Genomic DNA, 17,395 nt, shown 5'->3' on the forward strand with positions numbered 1-17,395 from the left:
GTGTGTGTGTGTGTGTGTGTGTGTGTGTGTGTGTGTGTGTGTGTGTGAAATAATTCCAGACTATTGCTGATCTTTAGTGTATGTTTTTAAATCTTTTAAAATCATCAAACATTGAAGACCAGATAGGAAAGAAATATTCAGTCTTAGGAAACTTATTTTAGAAAGAGAAAAAGTACATTACAAACAGCGCCATTATAAAACAATGAAGTAATGAGTAAACAAAATTGAATATGTATGAAAAAATTGGTTTTTCATTCAAACTCTCTTCTAAAAATATTTCAGACTCTAGACCTATGGACACAATGTACTACACTATGTTAGCATTTTTCCATAATGTTTGTTCTTTTCTACATAATCAAACTTTCTTTTAAAAAAAAATCAAAGCTTCTATCTTGGGCCATTAAAGATGCAAGCTGGCCTTCAAAATGTAAGTTGATGGCCAGAAAACTGCAGTTTTGCCAACTTTCATGATACTTGGTGTTTTTCTTAGGGCCTCAGCTACAGGAGGCATGTTATTACATGAGAATCTCACTTTTTAAAAAATAAAATAAAAGCTAAGTTTCTAGCCCTCATGGTTGCAGAGTAAAGCTTGAAAAGTCTCATGATTTAAGTCCATCATATGATTTTTGAACACTTGGGGTTGGCAATGTTAAAACTCTTTTTAGTCAAGCAAGACCAGCAAAGATATGCACTATACAAATCTCATTAAGCAATGCTGGTCTAAACACCCAAGAAGAATCAAGGCACTTCAAGACATTGGTGCAAATTCTGCTTTGCTACACAGGTGTAGCTCTGCAGTACCCATTGATTTCATTGGTGTTCCTACAAATGTACACTGGTGCAACTGAAAGCAGTATTCAGCCCATATTTTTGTTTACCCATTTTTCAAACTCCGCTGTTTTGTTGTCTGGGCTTGAAAGAGGCTGAGCTTGTCCCTGCTCATATATCAGAGTCCCGCATATATGAAGGGAGCGGGGGGAGAACAAAGCAATCACAGCTGTGCGTCTGGCATAAGAGCCTTACTGCAATTGTAGGACAGGATGGACCATAACGGTGCAATGCCAGGCTGTTTCCAATTTCTAAGAAATACAATGTAAGCCTAACTCGCCCATTCAATTCCCCGCTGGAGAACACTCCCCTTTGGGAATGTAATACATGTATGTCTCAATTCTATGAAAAGATCCTGCCCTGTTGCTTCCATGACAAGCTATTTCCCCTTACATTTCCTAGTCCCTCCTCTGTGGCAGGTGGGAGGATGGCTCCTTTCATTGCTGTTAAACTGCTCTTCCTATATTCTCCCCAAAAAGCACTTGGAAGCCAGCAACCCTGCTCCTTACTCTTGGTAAGTCAGATACCTTTGCAATGTCCAGTATTTTACATACCTGGAGAGTAGAAGACTGAGTCGGGCTCTAAGACTGGATCTCCCCCATTATTAATTAATGTGACCTATTTTTTCCGATTTGAAAATATAAATTTAGGAACCTAACCTTGGTCTCAATTTTTTTTTTAAATCTTGACCTTTATCAATAATGGAATTAGCTAGGTTTGGTTTGCTTGTATGCGTGCATATTCTATTTTTAAAAGACAGTAACATCATGGCAACTTGATTTAAGTAAATATCTGAGAGATGGTCACCATGTATTGCAAAAATGTTTTTCAAAATCCACACATCCTGCCCCCATCCCCCAAAAAATTAAAAGTAAAGTGAGAAAACTCACTTACTATAAATTTCAAAACCTTTTGCCCATGTACTTTTTACTATTTTTCTCCACAATTGCTTACCAGCTCTAGTAATAAATTATAATCCAGGATGTGTCCTTTGACACCAGGGTCAGAAACTCTTGGTTTAGCAGATTATGCCAGGAAATCTCTGCTAAAGAATTAAACATCATCATCCAAATAATAATAATAATAATAATAAAATAATTAATGGAAATATCCCATCTCCTAGAACTGGAAGGGACCTTGAAAGGTCATCGAGTCCAGCCCCCTGCCTTCACTAGCAGGACCAAGTACTGATTTTTGCCCCAGATCCCCAAATGGCCCCCTCAAGGATTGAACGCAACAACCCTGGGTTTAGTAGGCCAATGCTCAAACCACTGAGCTATCCCTCCCCCCCAGTTTGTCATTCTCCAAATTATTCTTGATCTTACTATTCACTGTTGATATACTGGATTCTTTCTCTCTTAGTGATGTAGAAGTAGTAGGAATTTCAACAGCAGGAACTTCCTGTTCATCTGTTTTACTCAGTGAGGAAGATGACTGAGATGGTAACACAATACGCAATGGAGTCCGCTTCAGTTTTACCACACGAGTGGTCATGGGTTTCTTAGACATTGAGATGTTGAATGTAGTTTGATATGCTGCCCCATTTTCAGCACCTTCAGTTCCATAAGATGCCTGAGAACTTGTAGGCAATGATGGGCACGTTGTAAGTTCAGTTTTTGGCACTACTTTGCGCTGTACCAAACTATCACTGATGGGTCGTTTAAGAGTTACCACAGAATGTGAAGAAGTGTTACAGGCAGCTACCTTTAATGAAGCAGAGTTCTTGACTTTGATGTGGGTACTTGTTGAAGGACCAGAAAATCTAATTGGTTTAGGACCAGCTTTAAAGTTTTGACCATCTTCCTCCTCTTCAGTAAAGTCTATTAATCGTCTGTAAAACAAAAGACTATGTCGTAAAGGAGCAATCTAGGTGTTTTATTCTATGCATCACACATAATTAACCTATAATTATGAAATGGCTTGTCTCCAACATTCATCCACAGATCTGATCTTTTGTTTATTCCAAGGTCAGTTGTAGTTACTCATTTATGCTACTCCAAGTTGTTAGCAGTCATTATTTCCTATCAGCCATACCCCCACATATTTTTACCTGTCATGAAAGGTTTTTAAGACAGTACTATAAGAATATCTTAAAAGGAGATGATATACAGAAAGTGCTAGATGAAAATGCATGAGAGAGTAGTGAAGGAGAGAACTGGGAGAATAAAAGAGTGGGGGAAGTTGAAAATATTCAGATAAATTAGGTTATGGCCAAAGGTCTCCTGTGATACCCAATAATAAGACCCCAATATATTAAAAAAATGAAAGACCTCAGGTACATACGAGCACTGACAAGATTACCAACTTAAAGAGTGTAAAACAGCTATAGGAAAAGCAAAGATCCCAAATGAAAAGAAGATTCCACTAAAGACTTTCAAGAGAACAAATGAAGGGTAAGTGAAGGAAAGACAATAGGATCTCATCCAAAAAAAAAAAAAAGGCAAATTTATGTTCTTGGCAGAAGTAGCTAGCATTTCTACAATGTTCAACAAACACTTTCTCTCAGTCTGTGTGGCAATGGAAAATGAACAGATGCCAGGAAGATTTAAATTCATCAGGGATATAATAAAAATAAAACTGGTGGAAATCCAGGTCACACTGAAACAGCGGATGAAGAAATTAGAACATTTAAGGGTTGACAAAATAAGGGTTATATTTGATCCAAGCCAAAAGTAGGTCAAAGAGAGAATTAGCAAATTTATATATAAACCTTGGGGGGGAGAGGGTTAAAAGGTGGAGCACAGAGTTTGCAGTGAAGCCTATCTAATTTTGTCAATACTTTTAAAATGTATTAAGGCAAAAGCCAGCAAACTATTAATCCGTAATGCTGACTGCCACAGTGAAAAAGACAAGGAAATTCTCCTGTTATCAATGAGTAACAAAGCCTAGAACACTGAGTATGAAACAACCTATAAGTATTTGCCATAGGGAGAACTTTGGGGAGTTGACAAAGAAAAGCTGTAGATATGATTGACCTGAACTTCAGGAAAGATTTCTGTAGTGATCACCAAGAGACATTCAACTACAAAGTCAGTACTATAAATAGAATGTGAAGTTTGTGAACTACCTGAGTAGTGAAAGAACAGATTTAGATATAGGACAAAACAATGGATGTTCTTGTGAGTACTTAACGCTTTGGAATAAAAGGGACTGGTGAGTGCCCCATGGATTCACATTGGAAGAATTAACAGTATCAGAGATCGTTATTTACTAATTTTGTAAAACTGAGAAGTCAATATGAAGTATAAAGGCAATACTATTTGGAATGATTTGCAAAACCAGTGTAAGGTAATGAGGCAAAGGACATTTTTTAAGAGAGACACACGAGAAGGGAATGTATCCTGCATGTCCATATAATACATACCAGAACAAAAGGAGGAAGGGGAGAGGAAATGAAAACTAACAACCTAATCTTCAACCCACTTCTTATCAGCAGTAATTAAGAGGAAATATTCCCATAGAAATAACTAGGATTATCTAATGTAAACTAAAAGAAATTATACAGTGCTTCATCAGAATAATGGGCTAGATCAAGGGTTTCAACTGGGTGTCTGAAAATCCCACTGAGCAGGAATCACACATTTGTGCTTCTGCATATTGACTGCACCTATGAAGATGCATCAAAGCACACTGAAATGGACTACAATTATACCATTCTACTGAGTTTCAAACTCCTTTACTTCTGCATCATGAGAGAGGGATGGGGGTAAGTGGAGGAGACAGTGAACATACAAATACAAGGTAATAGAATTTGGAAGTGTACAGGAGGGAATGGAGGCTGCTTGGCAATCTAATGGGAAAACAGATAACTCAACTATGACACAGAGACCCCTTGGAAAGGATACCCTGTTTTTTATGAACAACTCTCACCTCAGACCTGACAAACTCATTATGCCAAACAAATATCTTGCCTGATATTTATCCATAAAGACTAACATGTAAGGTATCTACAGAAAGCATCTAACTTTTCAATCTTCATAATCATTGTGAGATGTACATATGGGTAATATTTAAGGAACAATGTATCTATACTGAAAGTATGCTTTATGGACTTGGAAAAAAGTAAAGATTAGTCATGGGGATGTCTCAGCAACGGCCAATTTGGGCAAGAGGGAGTTACCCCACCCTGTATGGCCAGTAATGCAATGCAAAGTTCAATTGTTTAGCCTTGTGCAATACTAAGACTTTGAATGGGAAACCAGCAGAGGCAATGAAAAACAGCCGAAACCACTTGAAGGGAAAAAAAAGAAACTTTACAACAAGACGGGGTTTACCCTATGAATAGAAAACAAAAGATTGTTTTGAATATAACAGGGTGAGGAAAACCCCTGGTGATCGTGGGGGGGGGGGCTGTTTTCATGAATATTTGCATCCTGGTTTGTCTGAAATCAGCCAGCTCTGCAAAAGACCAAACTTTGGGGAGAAAATCTACTTTATTACATAGGAAAGGTAATCATTGATAAGTGCAGACCCAAGTTTGCGTTTTATGTTTTGTTAGTGTTGTAACCACTTGTTTCTACCACTCTCTCTCTCTCTCTCTCATTTCTAGTTAAACCTTTATTCAACAAACCTTATTTTGTTTTGTTAAAAGTACTCACAAGTGCTGTGTGGTTTATAGGTTTGGTGGTCTAAAGTAAACTGGCAAAACTGGGGTACACTGGTCCTTAGGGAGCAGAAGATTTGGAATTTCTGTAAGTAGCCAGTGCTAGGGACTGGATATCACAGCGGGGGAATGATGTGAAAAGATTTAGGAATAGGGGTGCGCCTACTGTTAACCTGCCAGGTGAAGTTAGCACTGACATAATCCAGAGAAGAGACCTTGAGTGGCTGAAAGGCTGGGGGTACCAGGGAGCTGACACCCAACTACCACAAGAAAGACTGCCTCTCCCTAGAGGCATGGGATAACAAGGTAGCTCACAACCCTGGGTACCCTGAGAACCATCACACCAACAATGGACTAGGAGTAATGCAGGGATCACTTTTATGTAGGATCCTTCAGAACAGGGTAAGAATGAAAGGGTATCACCAAAAAAAGTGATTAGGGAAGAACACCAGCACAAGAAAGAACAAAATAAAGAAGAGGAAAAACTTGTGGAAAGAGTGGAGAGATAAGAAGTGCACAAAAACTCTAGATACAAATACACAAACAAATCATACTGGTATAATTAAGGAGGCAATGGAAGGCAAGAAATAAACAAGTGAATAGTTAAAACTTTAGGGCAGTTTTCAGACAGACGTTTCATTTGGCTGCCAATCCAATTAACAACAGATAACTGGATCAGTAACCAAAACACAACTTCTCTCTAAACTTTAGAACCTTCTCTGCCCATTTTAAAGTGTGTGTTTGTGAGGTAGGAGAAGGACTGTAGAATAAGGAAGACCTTCCCAAAGGCCAAAATTAAGTTAAATTTCTTCTACTGAGGTCAGATTTGCAGTTCTCTTCCCCCGATAAAAAACAGATTTTATAGAAATGAAGGTGTAATGAAGAGACAGTGAAGAATGAAAGATAGAAACTTGAAGTTCATAATTATTTCAAAAGCTTACTTAAATGGAGTCTAAGATTTTTAATAAAGAGACTGAGGGCTTGTCTTCACTACCAGGGTAAGTCGACATAAGTTACGCTATTAAAGCTACATGAATATGCTACTCCAGCGACGTAGATTAGGTTGACTTACCCCGGTGTCTTCATTGCGCTGCCTCGACAGGAGCCGCTCTCTGGTCAACTTACCTTACTCTTCTCCGAGAGCTGGAGTACTAGGGTCAACTAGAGAGCGCTCTCCCATTGATTTAGCGGATCTTCACTAGACCCGCTAAATCGACTCCTGCTGCATCGACTGCACAGGGTTGATCTCCCCTTAGTGAAGACAAGCCCTAAGTTGTTTTCTCTTATAAAAGCAGTAGTGCATTCTACGGTGTGTCTCAAGTAATCAGAGTTTGAATCAGTGAATATACCTTTTACAAACTGGAGACATATGATGGAGACTTCCTCTCAAAGGGCGTTCTTCAAGAGTCCAACATTCTATCAGCTGGGGCATTCTCCAATAGCTGAAACCTGAAGTTCCTAAGACAAGATACTTAACAACATCTGAGGGAACATACTCAATGCATGTGTATATATGTAAAAGCTAAGAATTATTATTATATTCAAGACCTCTGCTTTAGAATTATGACTGACAGGTATCTGTGCATCAATACTATGTGTCTTTTAGGCGTTCCTCCCTTATGTTGGCCAGCCTATTGCACCTTGGAGATAGTTGCTCGTAGGATATGAAGCTCAATACTCCTTGAAATTCATCTCCATTCAACATTCCCAGTTTAAGGAACACCTGAAAACGTGTTTTTCAAAAAATGACTAAGGTTGCTCTCTTACCTCATGCCATTACTGAGTTATTGAAAACATTCAGAAATGTAATTTTTGTTGTCATTTGGTGAAGAACAAAGCACTTGGGATTTCTTATACTTCCCTACAGAGGTATAACTACTAAAATGGAAGAAAAAAAATGAATACTGTACCTTTCCCTTCCCAGACATCAAAAGCATCCATCATCTTTTTCAGTTCACTCACTGAATAATAACTCCAGATGTATTGGACATTATTTCCAGCCTCTCTAGAAATATTTTGAAAGTAAAAATTATGTATTAATCTAGTTTATACTTTTTAGACAACATATGTTGTACGAAACCCTCAAAACGATATTTCACTCCCTTCCTTTACGCACAAAGAATCAAGGATTTCTTAGTAGGCTTTTTGCAAAGTGGATATGAAAATGTTATACTTTAACATCCTTTTCATTTCTATAAATCAGTACCCCTCTGATTTACCTGTCTTCTGCAAAAAATACCCACTGCTGAAAATGGGCATCAGCCATGCATGCCGCTGAACTCATGGAGAAATGGTCTGAGTTAAACAGGATGAAGTTTAACAAAGACAAATGCAAAGTGCTCCACTTAGGAAGAAAAAATCAGTTTCACACATACAGAATGGGAAGAGACTGTCTAGGAAGGAGTACGGCAGAAAGGGATCTAGGGGTTATAGTGGACCACAAGCTAAATATGAGTCAACAGTGTGATGCTGTTGCAAAAAAAGCAAACGTGATTCTGGGATGTATTAACAGGTGTGTTGTGAGCAAGACACGAGAAGTCATTCTTCCGCTCTACTCTGCTCTGGTTAGGCCTCAGCTGGAGTATTGTGTCCAGTTCTGGGCACCGCATTTCAGGAAAGATGTGGAGAAATTGGAAAGGGTCCAGAGAAGAGCAACAAGAATGATTAAAGGTCTTGAGAACATGACCTATGAAGCAAGGCTGAAAGAATTGGGTTTGTTTAGTTTGGAAAAGAGAAGACTGAGAGGGGACATGATAGCAGTTTTCAGGTATCTAAAAGGGTGTCATAAGGAGGAGGGAGAAAACTTGTTCACCTTAGCCTCTGAGGATAGAACAAGAAGCAATGGGCTTAAACTGCAGCAAGGGAGGTCTAGGTTGGACATTAGGAAAAAGTTCCTAACTGTCAGGGTGGTTAAACACTGGAATAAATTGCCTAGGGAGGTTGTGGAATCTCCATCTCTGGAGATATTTAAGAGTAGGTTAGATAAATGTCTATCAGGGATGGTCTAGACAATATTTGGTCCTGCCATGCGGGCAGGGGACTGGACTCGATGACCTCTCGAGGTCCCTTCCAGTCCTAGAATCTATGAATCTATGAATCTATGCTGAGCATGGTTTTTGTGCAATGGCTGACATGGACAAATGGTTTATCAGTTTCAGAAACCTGAGCTGAACAAAATTTGTCCTTGCTTATACTTGTAGCTGAAAAGTGTCCAACTCCAGCTTAACTGCACCTGCTGCTCACATGAATTGTCAGCAATTGGTATTTATTGTATAGACATGCCTAATGACTTCTGACTCCAACGTTTTCTGAAGGGAATTGATTTGACTGTTAGGACTACTTTCCCCAACCTTTTTTTTTCCCCAATATTTTTTTACAATATAATCAGGTTTTGTTCCCACATTTACTACTTTGTTGTTGTTTTTTTCACCTTTATTTTAAGCAAAAAAATCAAAATATGTGTAGTGTTACAAAACACACGCCCCTTGGGTGTACCATGAGGTACAAGGTTAAAAGCAGAGTGCTTCCAGCCACCCAAAAATATGTAGATGTACTAGTAACTAGCATTATTATTCTTAAAATGCACTACGGTTGTGGTATTGAAGAACATGATTATAGAATCGTAGGACTGGAAGGAACTGCAAGAGATCTTCTACTCCAGTCCCTTGGTCTAATAATTAGTTCTGCCTTGAGTGCAATCTTAATAGGCGATTGTCTAACCTACTCTTAAAAACCTCCAGTGATGGAGATTCCACAACGGATTCTATGTCCTTTGATAAGTCTGGGCATAAATTAGGCAGTTTCCTTTTGCCTTCATTTCTTCATTCCCCTGTTGTCTATCTCTTCCTCCTGTCTTGTCAGATAAGATTTTAAAATGTGACTCCATTAGTAACTAACAAACGTTGCATTTGTTTTCTGATCTGAGTAAGGATTAATATATACAATTTTTCACCACTATTTAATGCAAGTATCTGCCTAAATGAAAATATAATTTTAAAAGGGAAAGATGTTTTTAAAACAGTCCTTAAAACAAAATGAGGATTTACAGTAACTGTAAACTGGCCATCTTTTGTGGGCTCTAATTATTGTACTCCCTGCTTAATTTTAGATCTTTACTTTACTAATTTCCAGTAGTAACAACAATGTATTAACTAGATGCTTTCCAAACAGAAAAGAAGGTAGGATCCCACCCTGAGGAACTGACAATCTCATTTCAGTATGCTCTCGGATGTCCAATCATCTTACCTTTTGTACATATTTTTATTATTTATTCTTCCTCCCAGTTCCTTGTCAAGTACATCAGTCCCATCAGCTTTTGTGGCAAACACACCTATAATCCTACTCTCACAGCTTGCTCCAGATGTGTTGAGATAGTGCAGAACCCAAACGGTCGGCTTGGTGCAGGCTAAACCGTAAGAATCACAGAAGTCTATCAAAGCCTGGGGAAAAAAATATAATGTTGTTATACTAAGAATTTTTTTTAAATGACTACATTTTGTCACATTTAAGTTTATTTGGCTTTAATAATGAACTCTACTAAGGAAATCAATGGTGCTGCCATATCTAGAAGAGTGTGTGCAGTACTAGTCTTACTACCTCAAAGAATATTGGAAATTGGAGGAAATTCAGAGAACAGCAACAAGAATGATTAGGGACATGGAAGCAAAACTGAAAAGACTGTAATTGTTTATTTTAGATAGGCGCTGAATAAGAGGAGACATGATAAAAGTATATAAAATAATGGTCTAGAGAAAGTAGATCAGAAGCTTCTGTTCGTGGTGTCTAGATTCTCACATTTAAATGTGATAGGTAACTTGAGCTAATTAGCAATCAAGCATAGTAAAAAATAGCCTCTAGACAAGCCCTAAAACAGTGAGTGCTGCATTGTGTTCCTTCTGTGCCTCAACAGAATAAACTAAATTCTAACTGCCCTCAGTTGCCATAGATTCATAGATTCTAAGGCCAGAAGGGACCACTGTGACCATCTAGTCCGACTATATGTATAACACAGGCCATAGAACTTCCCCCAAATAATTCCTAGAACATCTTTTAGAAAAAAACATCCAATCCGGATTTTAAAAACGTCCGTGATGGAGAATCCACCATGACCCTTGGTAAACTGTTCCAATGCCTAATTGCTCTCACCATTCAAAACATATGTCTTCTTTCCAGGCTGAATTTGTCTAGGTTCACCTTTTAGCCAGTGGATCATGTTATATCTTCCTCTGCTTGATTGAAGAGCCCATTATTAAATATTTGTTACCCATGTAGGTACTTACAGATTGTAATCAAGTCACCCCTTAACCATCTCTTTGTTAAACTACATAGATTGAGCTCCTTGAGTCTATCATTATTAGACATGTTTCTAATCCTTTGATTATTCTTGTGGCTTTTCTCTGAATCCTCTCCTATCAACATCCTTCTTGAACTGTGGGCAACAGAACTGGACAGTGTGCCAGCAGCACATACCAGTGCCAAATACAGAGGTAAAATAACCTCTTTACTCCTGATATGTCCCTGTTTATGCATCCCTGAACTGCATTATCTAATTAGAGTTTAGCAGAGTGGCACTGCAATGGTTATGTGGGATGATAGAAGAAAATTAAAATACACAGTTTGTCTTTCAGATCTCGGGAAAAGTTTTCAAGGCTGACAAAAGAAACATCTTGTAAAGTGATCGAATTAAATCTGAAGTCACTGAAACACAAACATCGAACTTCACAATGCCAATTTTACAAAGTCACTTTTCACAGAAGATCTGCATTTGAAACTGAAGGTAAAATTTAGAGTACTGCTTTACAGAAAATGTTGACAATTAATTTTCAAAAAAACAAACCCATGAAAATAGAAGGTGCAGAATGAAGAGAAATGTTGGTGTATCCTTAATTACCATGACTCTATTAGCAATTCTAATAAGTAGCAAGTGATTTCTTCCTCTAAAACTCTGAGTTGATTGATGACATATACAGGTTATTCAAATATTATTTGGTACCAACTGAACAATATGAATTATGGAACACTTTTAGAAACATAAGAAAATGCCAAGACCTTTTTAAGTTCTATATTTGACCTTAAAGAATATGTCTCAATTTCATTGGCTAAGTGGTCAGACAGACTGTAAGGATAAGGGATGCCAAAGTAATCTGCCTCTTCCTGCAATGCAATTCGCGTTTGTTCATCTTTAGGAATCCGAACTTCTCCATGAAGATAATCTAAAAGGTACTCAAAGAGGTTTCCATCTCGATCAATAAGGCAAGCCCCTGAAAATAAAATAAAATCTTTTAAAATACGGTTTGTAACTAAAGGCAGAATTTTTGTCATATTCTACCAAATTATCAAGTGGATCCTTTAATTAATAATGTATCAAGTGGTGAATATATATGACTTTCTTAATAGTTATTTAAAAAGGTATCTTGCTTGGGAGTGGTATCCTTTTCCCAGCAATATGTCATCACTTATTTTAAAACTGCTTCTTTGCTTCTCTACTGTATTTCTTAATTTGCAGATGAACAAACTAAACTCCCAATCCTACAATCCTGGAGTGGAGTCCTATGCTAGCTGGAGTCCTAATGAGAAATCTGGAGTCAGTCTGTGCAGATCACTTTAAAGGATAAGGGCCTAAACTGATTGTACTAAATATAACCTTACAAAACATGTCTTCTATTTAAATGATAAAATGAAACTAACTCTAGATGCATCCGATCTTGCTCTTAGGGAGTCAATATCAAGTTGAAATCCAGTCTGCTTCAAAAAGAGTTCTGTCATTTCATCTGCAGTACTGCACTTGTCCCTAAGTTTCCCTTTTTGACTTTTACAACATTCTTATTTGTTTTTTCTAAGAGCCACAGAAGCAAAAGGAGAAATTGACTGTACAGGGCCAACAAGTAAACTGATTATATACAAAGTGCTGTTTTTCTCTGTCTTTCGATTACCGTAATCTTACATGTAAAAAACAGATAAAACATTTCAAACAGAAGTGATTTTTAAGTTGACTGTGTCCCTTCATAAAAGTGAGCACACAGTAATGAGTCTAATTCTGCCTCCAATCACATCAGTGCAACCCCACTCTTTGCAGTGAGGCTGCATAGCGATGACTTAAAGCAGAATTTGATTCCACTGAAAATAGTTTAAATCAGCTTTTCATATCTAACTTCATTGCTAGTTAAAAAATGCAGTCTTCTTTACTGGCAATGACCCATTCTGTAAGTTACTTTGCACCCTTAAAATCAATCCCTTCAAACAATTTTTATGGTATGAAGGCTCATTAACCATATCAGAAAATCATTCATTATCATTTAACTTTAAAGTTTTCCATTGCATTTTAAAAATTAGTGATAACACTTAATTTACGCCAACTTTGGAATATAATGTTATCATGAACTCTTAAATTCTCAACTTCATTTTCCTATGAAGTCTAGCGATATGTCTGCACTGCAACAAAACACTTGAGGCGGGCCCCGGTCAGTTGATTGGCTTGTGGGGCTTGAGCGGCAGGGCTATAAAATTGTAGTGTAGATATGGGGCTCAGGAGCTCTGAGACCCTGCAATGAGGTGAAAAAGTCCCAGAGCCTGGAATCCAACCTAAGGGTATGTCTACACTGGAAACTTCAAAGTGCTGCCGCAGGAATGGTTTTGAAGTGCGCTCCTGGTAATCCACCTCCATGAGAGGATTAGCTCCCAGTGCTCAGAGCACGGCTCCCAGCGCTCGGAGCCTGTCTACACTAGCGCTTTAAAGCCTCAGACTTGCTGCACCCAGGGGGATGATTTTTCACACCCCTGAGCCAGCAAGTTAGAGCGCTATAAAATGTAAGTGAAGACAAGCCCTAAGCCTGAATGACTACACTGCATTTTAATTTGAAAAACAAGAGGAGGCTAGTAAAGGTCAATTAATCATAAAAGATTTTATCCCCAAAAACTAAACGTAATTTTTAAAGAAAAAAAAAAGTGTTCTCTAATTTTGTGGTGTCCCTAACTGAAGGCTAGTGGCTTGATTTTTTCAGAAGTACCTAGCACCCACAAATCCCACTAAATTGATGGAATCTGGAGGTGTTCACCACCTCTGCAATTCAGGCCACAGGACTGTATCCAAATAGCAGCTTTATAATTTATCACTATTCCATCCTCTTACAGTGTCTCGGATTCTGGAGACTTGACTCAGATTACTTGAGAAGTATTCTTGTCCCTTTCTATGTATTACTTTTATTTATTTTTCTATTTGTAACCAAAGTTTTCATAGGTGCCTCTCAAGATTGAAAGAATATATGATCGCAGTTTCTGCCTATTAGCTACAGAAACTAATACGGTATCTCTGTAACTTGAATACTGCGTAACATAGAAAAGTATTTAAACTGACAATTTAAACTGATTCTAAAGCCACCTGAGCAGATGTTAGATATTTACAACTTAGATTTATTTACCAGACTCATCTATTTTTAGAGGAAAACGTCCACTGAACATAGATGCTAGCATTGAATCCTTAAAGCGGCATAAAGATTTGCGTCTGGCTGTGTACACACAACCTCCCACATTAAGTCGAAGAATATCTAGCACCTCTTCAGTCTTGCCGTCTTCCATTGCATTTGCAAATTTCAATATTAATATAGTTATGTTCTATTAAAACCTGTAATAAATTTGCAGAAATAAAAGTAGTTAATTCTAATACAAGGAAAGCATATTTCATACAACACATTTAAGTAAATATTGTTCAACTTGGGCATCTTAATGTAACACAATAAAACAAAGCCAAAAAATACTGTACATCTATCTTGAAAATTATCCTAAAAATTTACTAGTGCCCAAAAGCAAATCTGCCTTTATGCCAAAGTTAAAAAAAAAATTGTATCTCTCACTAACTCAGGATAAAAAACAAAAAATACCAAACACACACACACCACTACTCTCCCTAGGCAAATGTGTACATAGAATTTTGCCTGGCCACTCTATAATGTGAAAGTAGTGGTGGACAACTATGGAATAAAAATCTTAGGTATTTTTGGAAACATTTTAAAAATAGACATTGGTGAAAAACTGCGTAGTTCAAAGGACTAGTAATGGGATATGGTGCCTTTCGCCTCTTCAAAAACCTGTTTTTAATTTGTGTTGCTGAATACAGGGCGGTGTTGTCAAGAAGTGGTTTCACCGGTCATTCTGATAATGTGAGACTTCAGTGGGGTTCCCTGTGGATGCAAGCGTCTACTGGCACTGAGTTGACTGCAGATGAGGGCCCAGTATGATTTAGATTTTGGCATAAGCATCAGAAGAGAAACTTCAATATTTGTTTTTAAAAGTATACATGGTGTATATTAATACTTCTCACTCAACCCTTCTGAGGATCTTCCAGTCAGTCACAAGTATGAACTGATTACGCCTTGCACTATCACTAGAGGAGGTAAAAGACATATTAGACTCCTTTTTATTATGGCAGCCATGACCAAAGCAGATTGGCAACTGTTCCACTGGATTCCCATATTGCTAATCTCACTGTCGGGCGAAGCAGCTGCCTCCAACAGTGGCATTTTTTTTAAAAAAACCACTGCACTTCCAGTCTGTGCAATGATGTTTTATTCATAGACAGAGTTGCGGAGGGTCACAAGCGCTCTTTGCCCTGTGACCGCTGTGCTGCCGGGCTACACACAGGGAGTGTAGTTTTCCCTTTCATGTGACAGGCCGACAACAACCCAGCATCATACAAAGATCAGGGAGTCTCCAGCTGCCTTCACACCCCTAGCGCGGCTGGGTTTACGCGAAACAACCCCAGTGCGCGGTGGGTGCCGCCCATGACCGGCGCCTGCCCTCAGGCGCCCCTCGCCCGCGTTCCGCCCCCACGGGGCAGTCGGGCGAAGCCCGGGATCTCCCCTCGCTTCCCGCAGCCGGGCTGCCTGCCGATCGCCGCGCTCGGCCCAGACCGGCCGGCCTGACCCGGCCCCGCCAGCGGGGCGCGGCGGCGCTGCCGGGCTGCTGAGGGGAGACGAACCGCCGTGGCCAGCGCCGTATTTCACCTAACGTGCGCGCCGGGCCGGTGAAGCGCAGGAGCAAGGCCCTTCCCCCTCCCCGTGCAAGGGGGCGGGCTCTCCCCTCAGGCCCACTCAGCGTAGCCCGCGGGAGAAGCCCGGCCTCGCCCGCGCCGAGGGGCTGGGGGCGCGAACCGGCGGGCGTGAAGAGGAGTCAGTACCTGCTCCGCCACCCTCGGGACTGGGAGAGTAACCGAGCGCAGGCCCGCCGCTGCCGCCGCCGCCGCCACCACAGGGACTGTCCGCAGCCCGCACAGCGCCACCCTGCGGCCCCGCCGGGAGCCCAGCGGCTGCGCCTCGGAGCCGGGGCGTGGGGCCAGGGGTGAGAAGGGACGGGGGTGCTGCACCCCCACCCTGCACCGCAAACTGCCCCGTATCCCCCACGGGGGGACCCGCACCGCGAATCTGCCCCAGTTTTCATGGGCGCGACACCACCCCCCCCCCCCAACCCCTCTGATCCCTACCTGGGGAGTGAGGTTAGTGGGGCAGGTCACATTTCTCCGCGCTAGTGTGTCAGGCGATCTGCAGACTCCAGAGGAGAGAGGTCCGTGTAGACTGTAGTTACACTCCGGTTACACGTTTGAGAACATAAGAACGGCCAATGGTCTGTCTAGCCCAATGTCCGGTCTTCAGGCAGTGGCCAATGCCAGATGCTTCAAAGGGAATGAGCAGAACAGGGCAATTATAGTGACCCATCCCCAGTCATCTAGTCCCAGCTTCTGCTAGTGAGAGGCTTAGGGATACCCAGACCATGGGGTTGCAGCCCCGACCATCTTGACTAACAGCCACCGATAGACCTATCCTCCATGAACTTATCCAATTCATTTTTAAACCCACTTATACATTTGGCCTTCACAATATCGCCTGGCAAAGAGTTCCACAAGTTGACTAAGTTGTGTGAAGTACTTCTTTTTGTTTGTTTTAAACCTGCCTACTATTTTTATCGAGTGAGCCCTGGTTCCTGTGGTAGGTGAACACTGCCTTGAGCACTTTTTCCACACTGCTCACTATTTTATAGACCTCTATCTTATCCCACCTTAATTATCGCTTTTCAATCTTTCCTCTCATATGGAAGCTGTTCCATACTCTTAATCATTTTTGTTTTCCTTCTCTCTATCTTTTCCAGTTCTAATATATCTTTTTTTGCAATGGGGTGACCAGAACTGCACAGTATTCAATGTGTGGGTGTACCATGGATTTATAGAGTGGCATTATAATATTTACTGTCTTATTATCTATCCTTTTCCTTATGGTGCCTAAGATTCTGTTAGCTTTTTTGACTCCCGCTGCACATTTTTTTTTCAGAGAACTAGCCACAGTGGCTCCAAGATTTGTGTCTTGAGTGGCAACAGCTAATTTAGACTTCATCATTTTGTAGGTATAGTTGGGATTATGTTTTCCAATGTGCATTATCTTTGCATTTATCAATATTATATTTCATCTGCCATTCTTGCCATGTGAGTTACCCAACCTGACCCTGATGCATTTGTGGTTAGGGTCTTTCTTGGGCAGGAGAATGAAAAGAGGACTCCGTTCTGCGTGTTTACAGAGACCAGCCACCAAGCCAGTTCTATGGTGACATAATATGGTCCTGTGACCTTTTTATCTATTAGATGTTTCACCAGAAATTAGATCATCCTGAGCCAGAGTTGGAGGGGCTGCAGGAAAAGTTTGGCTAGCAGTGTAGTGTATGTGCACTCCAACATATGACCAAGTGCGGCAAGGCATGTTCATACAGTTGTAGCTGGCTGTGATGTAAACTGAAGTAAGACTTGGTGTAGAGACTAGAAGGTTCTCAGGCAGGTGCTCTTTCTGATGTGGAGTCAACCAGTGCCCCTATGAAAACCTGTTGTCTGCAATGGAGCAAGTGATGACTTTTCATAGTTGACTAAGAGGTCCAGCCAGGTGAATAGGTCCCAACTTGCTGATAGGGTTGTCAACTGTCTACTCACGC

At 40.1% G+C, this 17,395-nt stretch overlaps 1 protein-coding gene across 3 annotated transcripts; it reads right to left on the reverse strand.

The window, feature by feature from the left end:
* Positions 1-2,062: 2,062 nt before the first annotated feature.
* On the reverse strand, positions 2,063-15,650 carry KCTD18 (potassium channel tetramerization domain containing 18). 3 transcript variants are annotated; one of them, XM_026647667.2, is made up of 7 exons: positions 15,603-15,650; positions 13,849-14,051; positions 11,480-11,691; positions 9,677-9,870; positions 7,342-7,436; positions 6,781-6,880; positions 2,063-2,659 (listed from the first exon to the last, which is right to left on the reverse strand). In XM_026647667.2, exons 2-7 carry the CDS (start codon positions 14,003-14,005, stop codon positions 2,092-2,094), a joined length of 1,326 nt encoding a protein of 441 aa, XP_026503452.1. In that variant the 5' UTR covers positions 14,006-14,051; positions 15,603-15,650; the 3' UTR covers positions 2,063-2,091. The 3 variants fall into 3 exon arrangements, with proteins under 3 accessions (XP_026503452.1, XP_024062764.2, XP_026503451.1); XM_024206996.3 differs by having other exon boundaries at positions 6,781-6,889; XM_026647666.2 differs by lacking the exon at positions 15,603-15,650 and adding an exon at positions 14,748-14,977 and having other exon boundaries at positions 6,781-6,889.
* Positions 15,651-17,395: the final 1,745 nt, after the last annotated feature.

This window comes from Terrapene carolina, unplaced genomic scaffold (assembly GCF_002925995.2).
Source record: "Terrapene carolina triunguis isolate 2854851 unplaced genomic scaffold, T_m_triunguis-2.0 Scaffold62, whole genome shotgun sequence".
NCBI classification, from domain to species: Eukaryota; Metazoa; Chordata; order Testudines; family Emydidae; genus Terrapene; species Terrapene triunguis.

Coding starts and splice junctions, on each gene's coding strand:
- KCTD18 (XM_024206996.3), bottom strand. CDS start 14,005: ATGGAAGACGGCAAGACTGAAGAGGTGCTAGATATTCTTCGACTTAAT. Junction 7,437..9,676: donor AATAAAAATATGTACAAAAG/GTAAGATGATTG, acceptor AAATATTTCTAG/AGAGGCTGGAAATAATGTCC. Junction 2,660..6,780: donor ATGTCTCCAGTTTGTAAAAG/GTATATTCACTG, acceptor TTTGTTTTACAG/ACGATTAATAGACTTTACTG.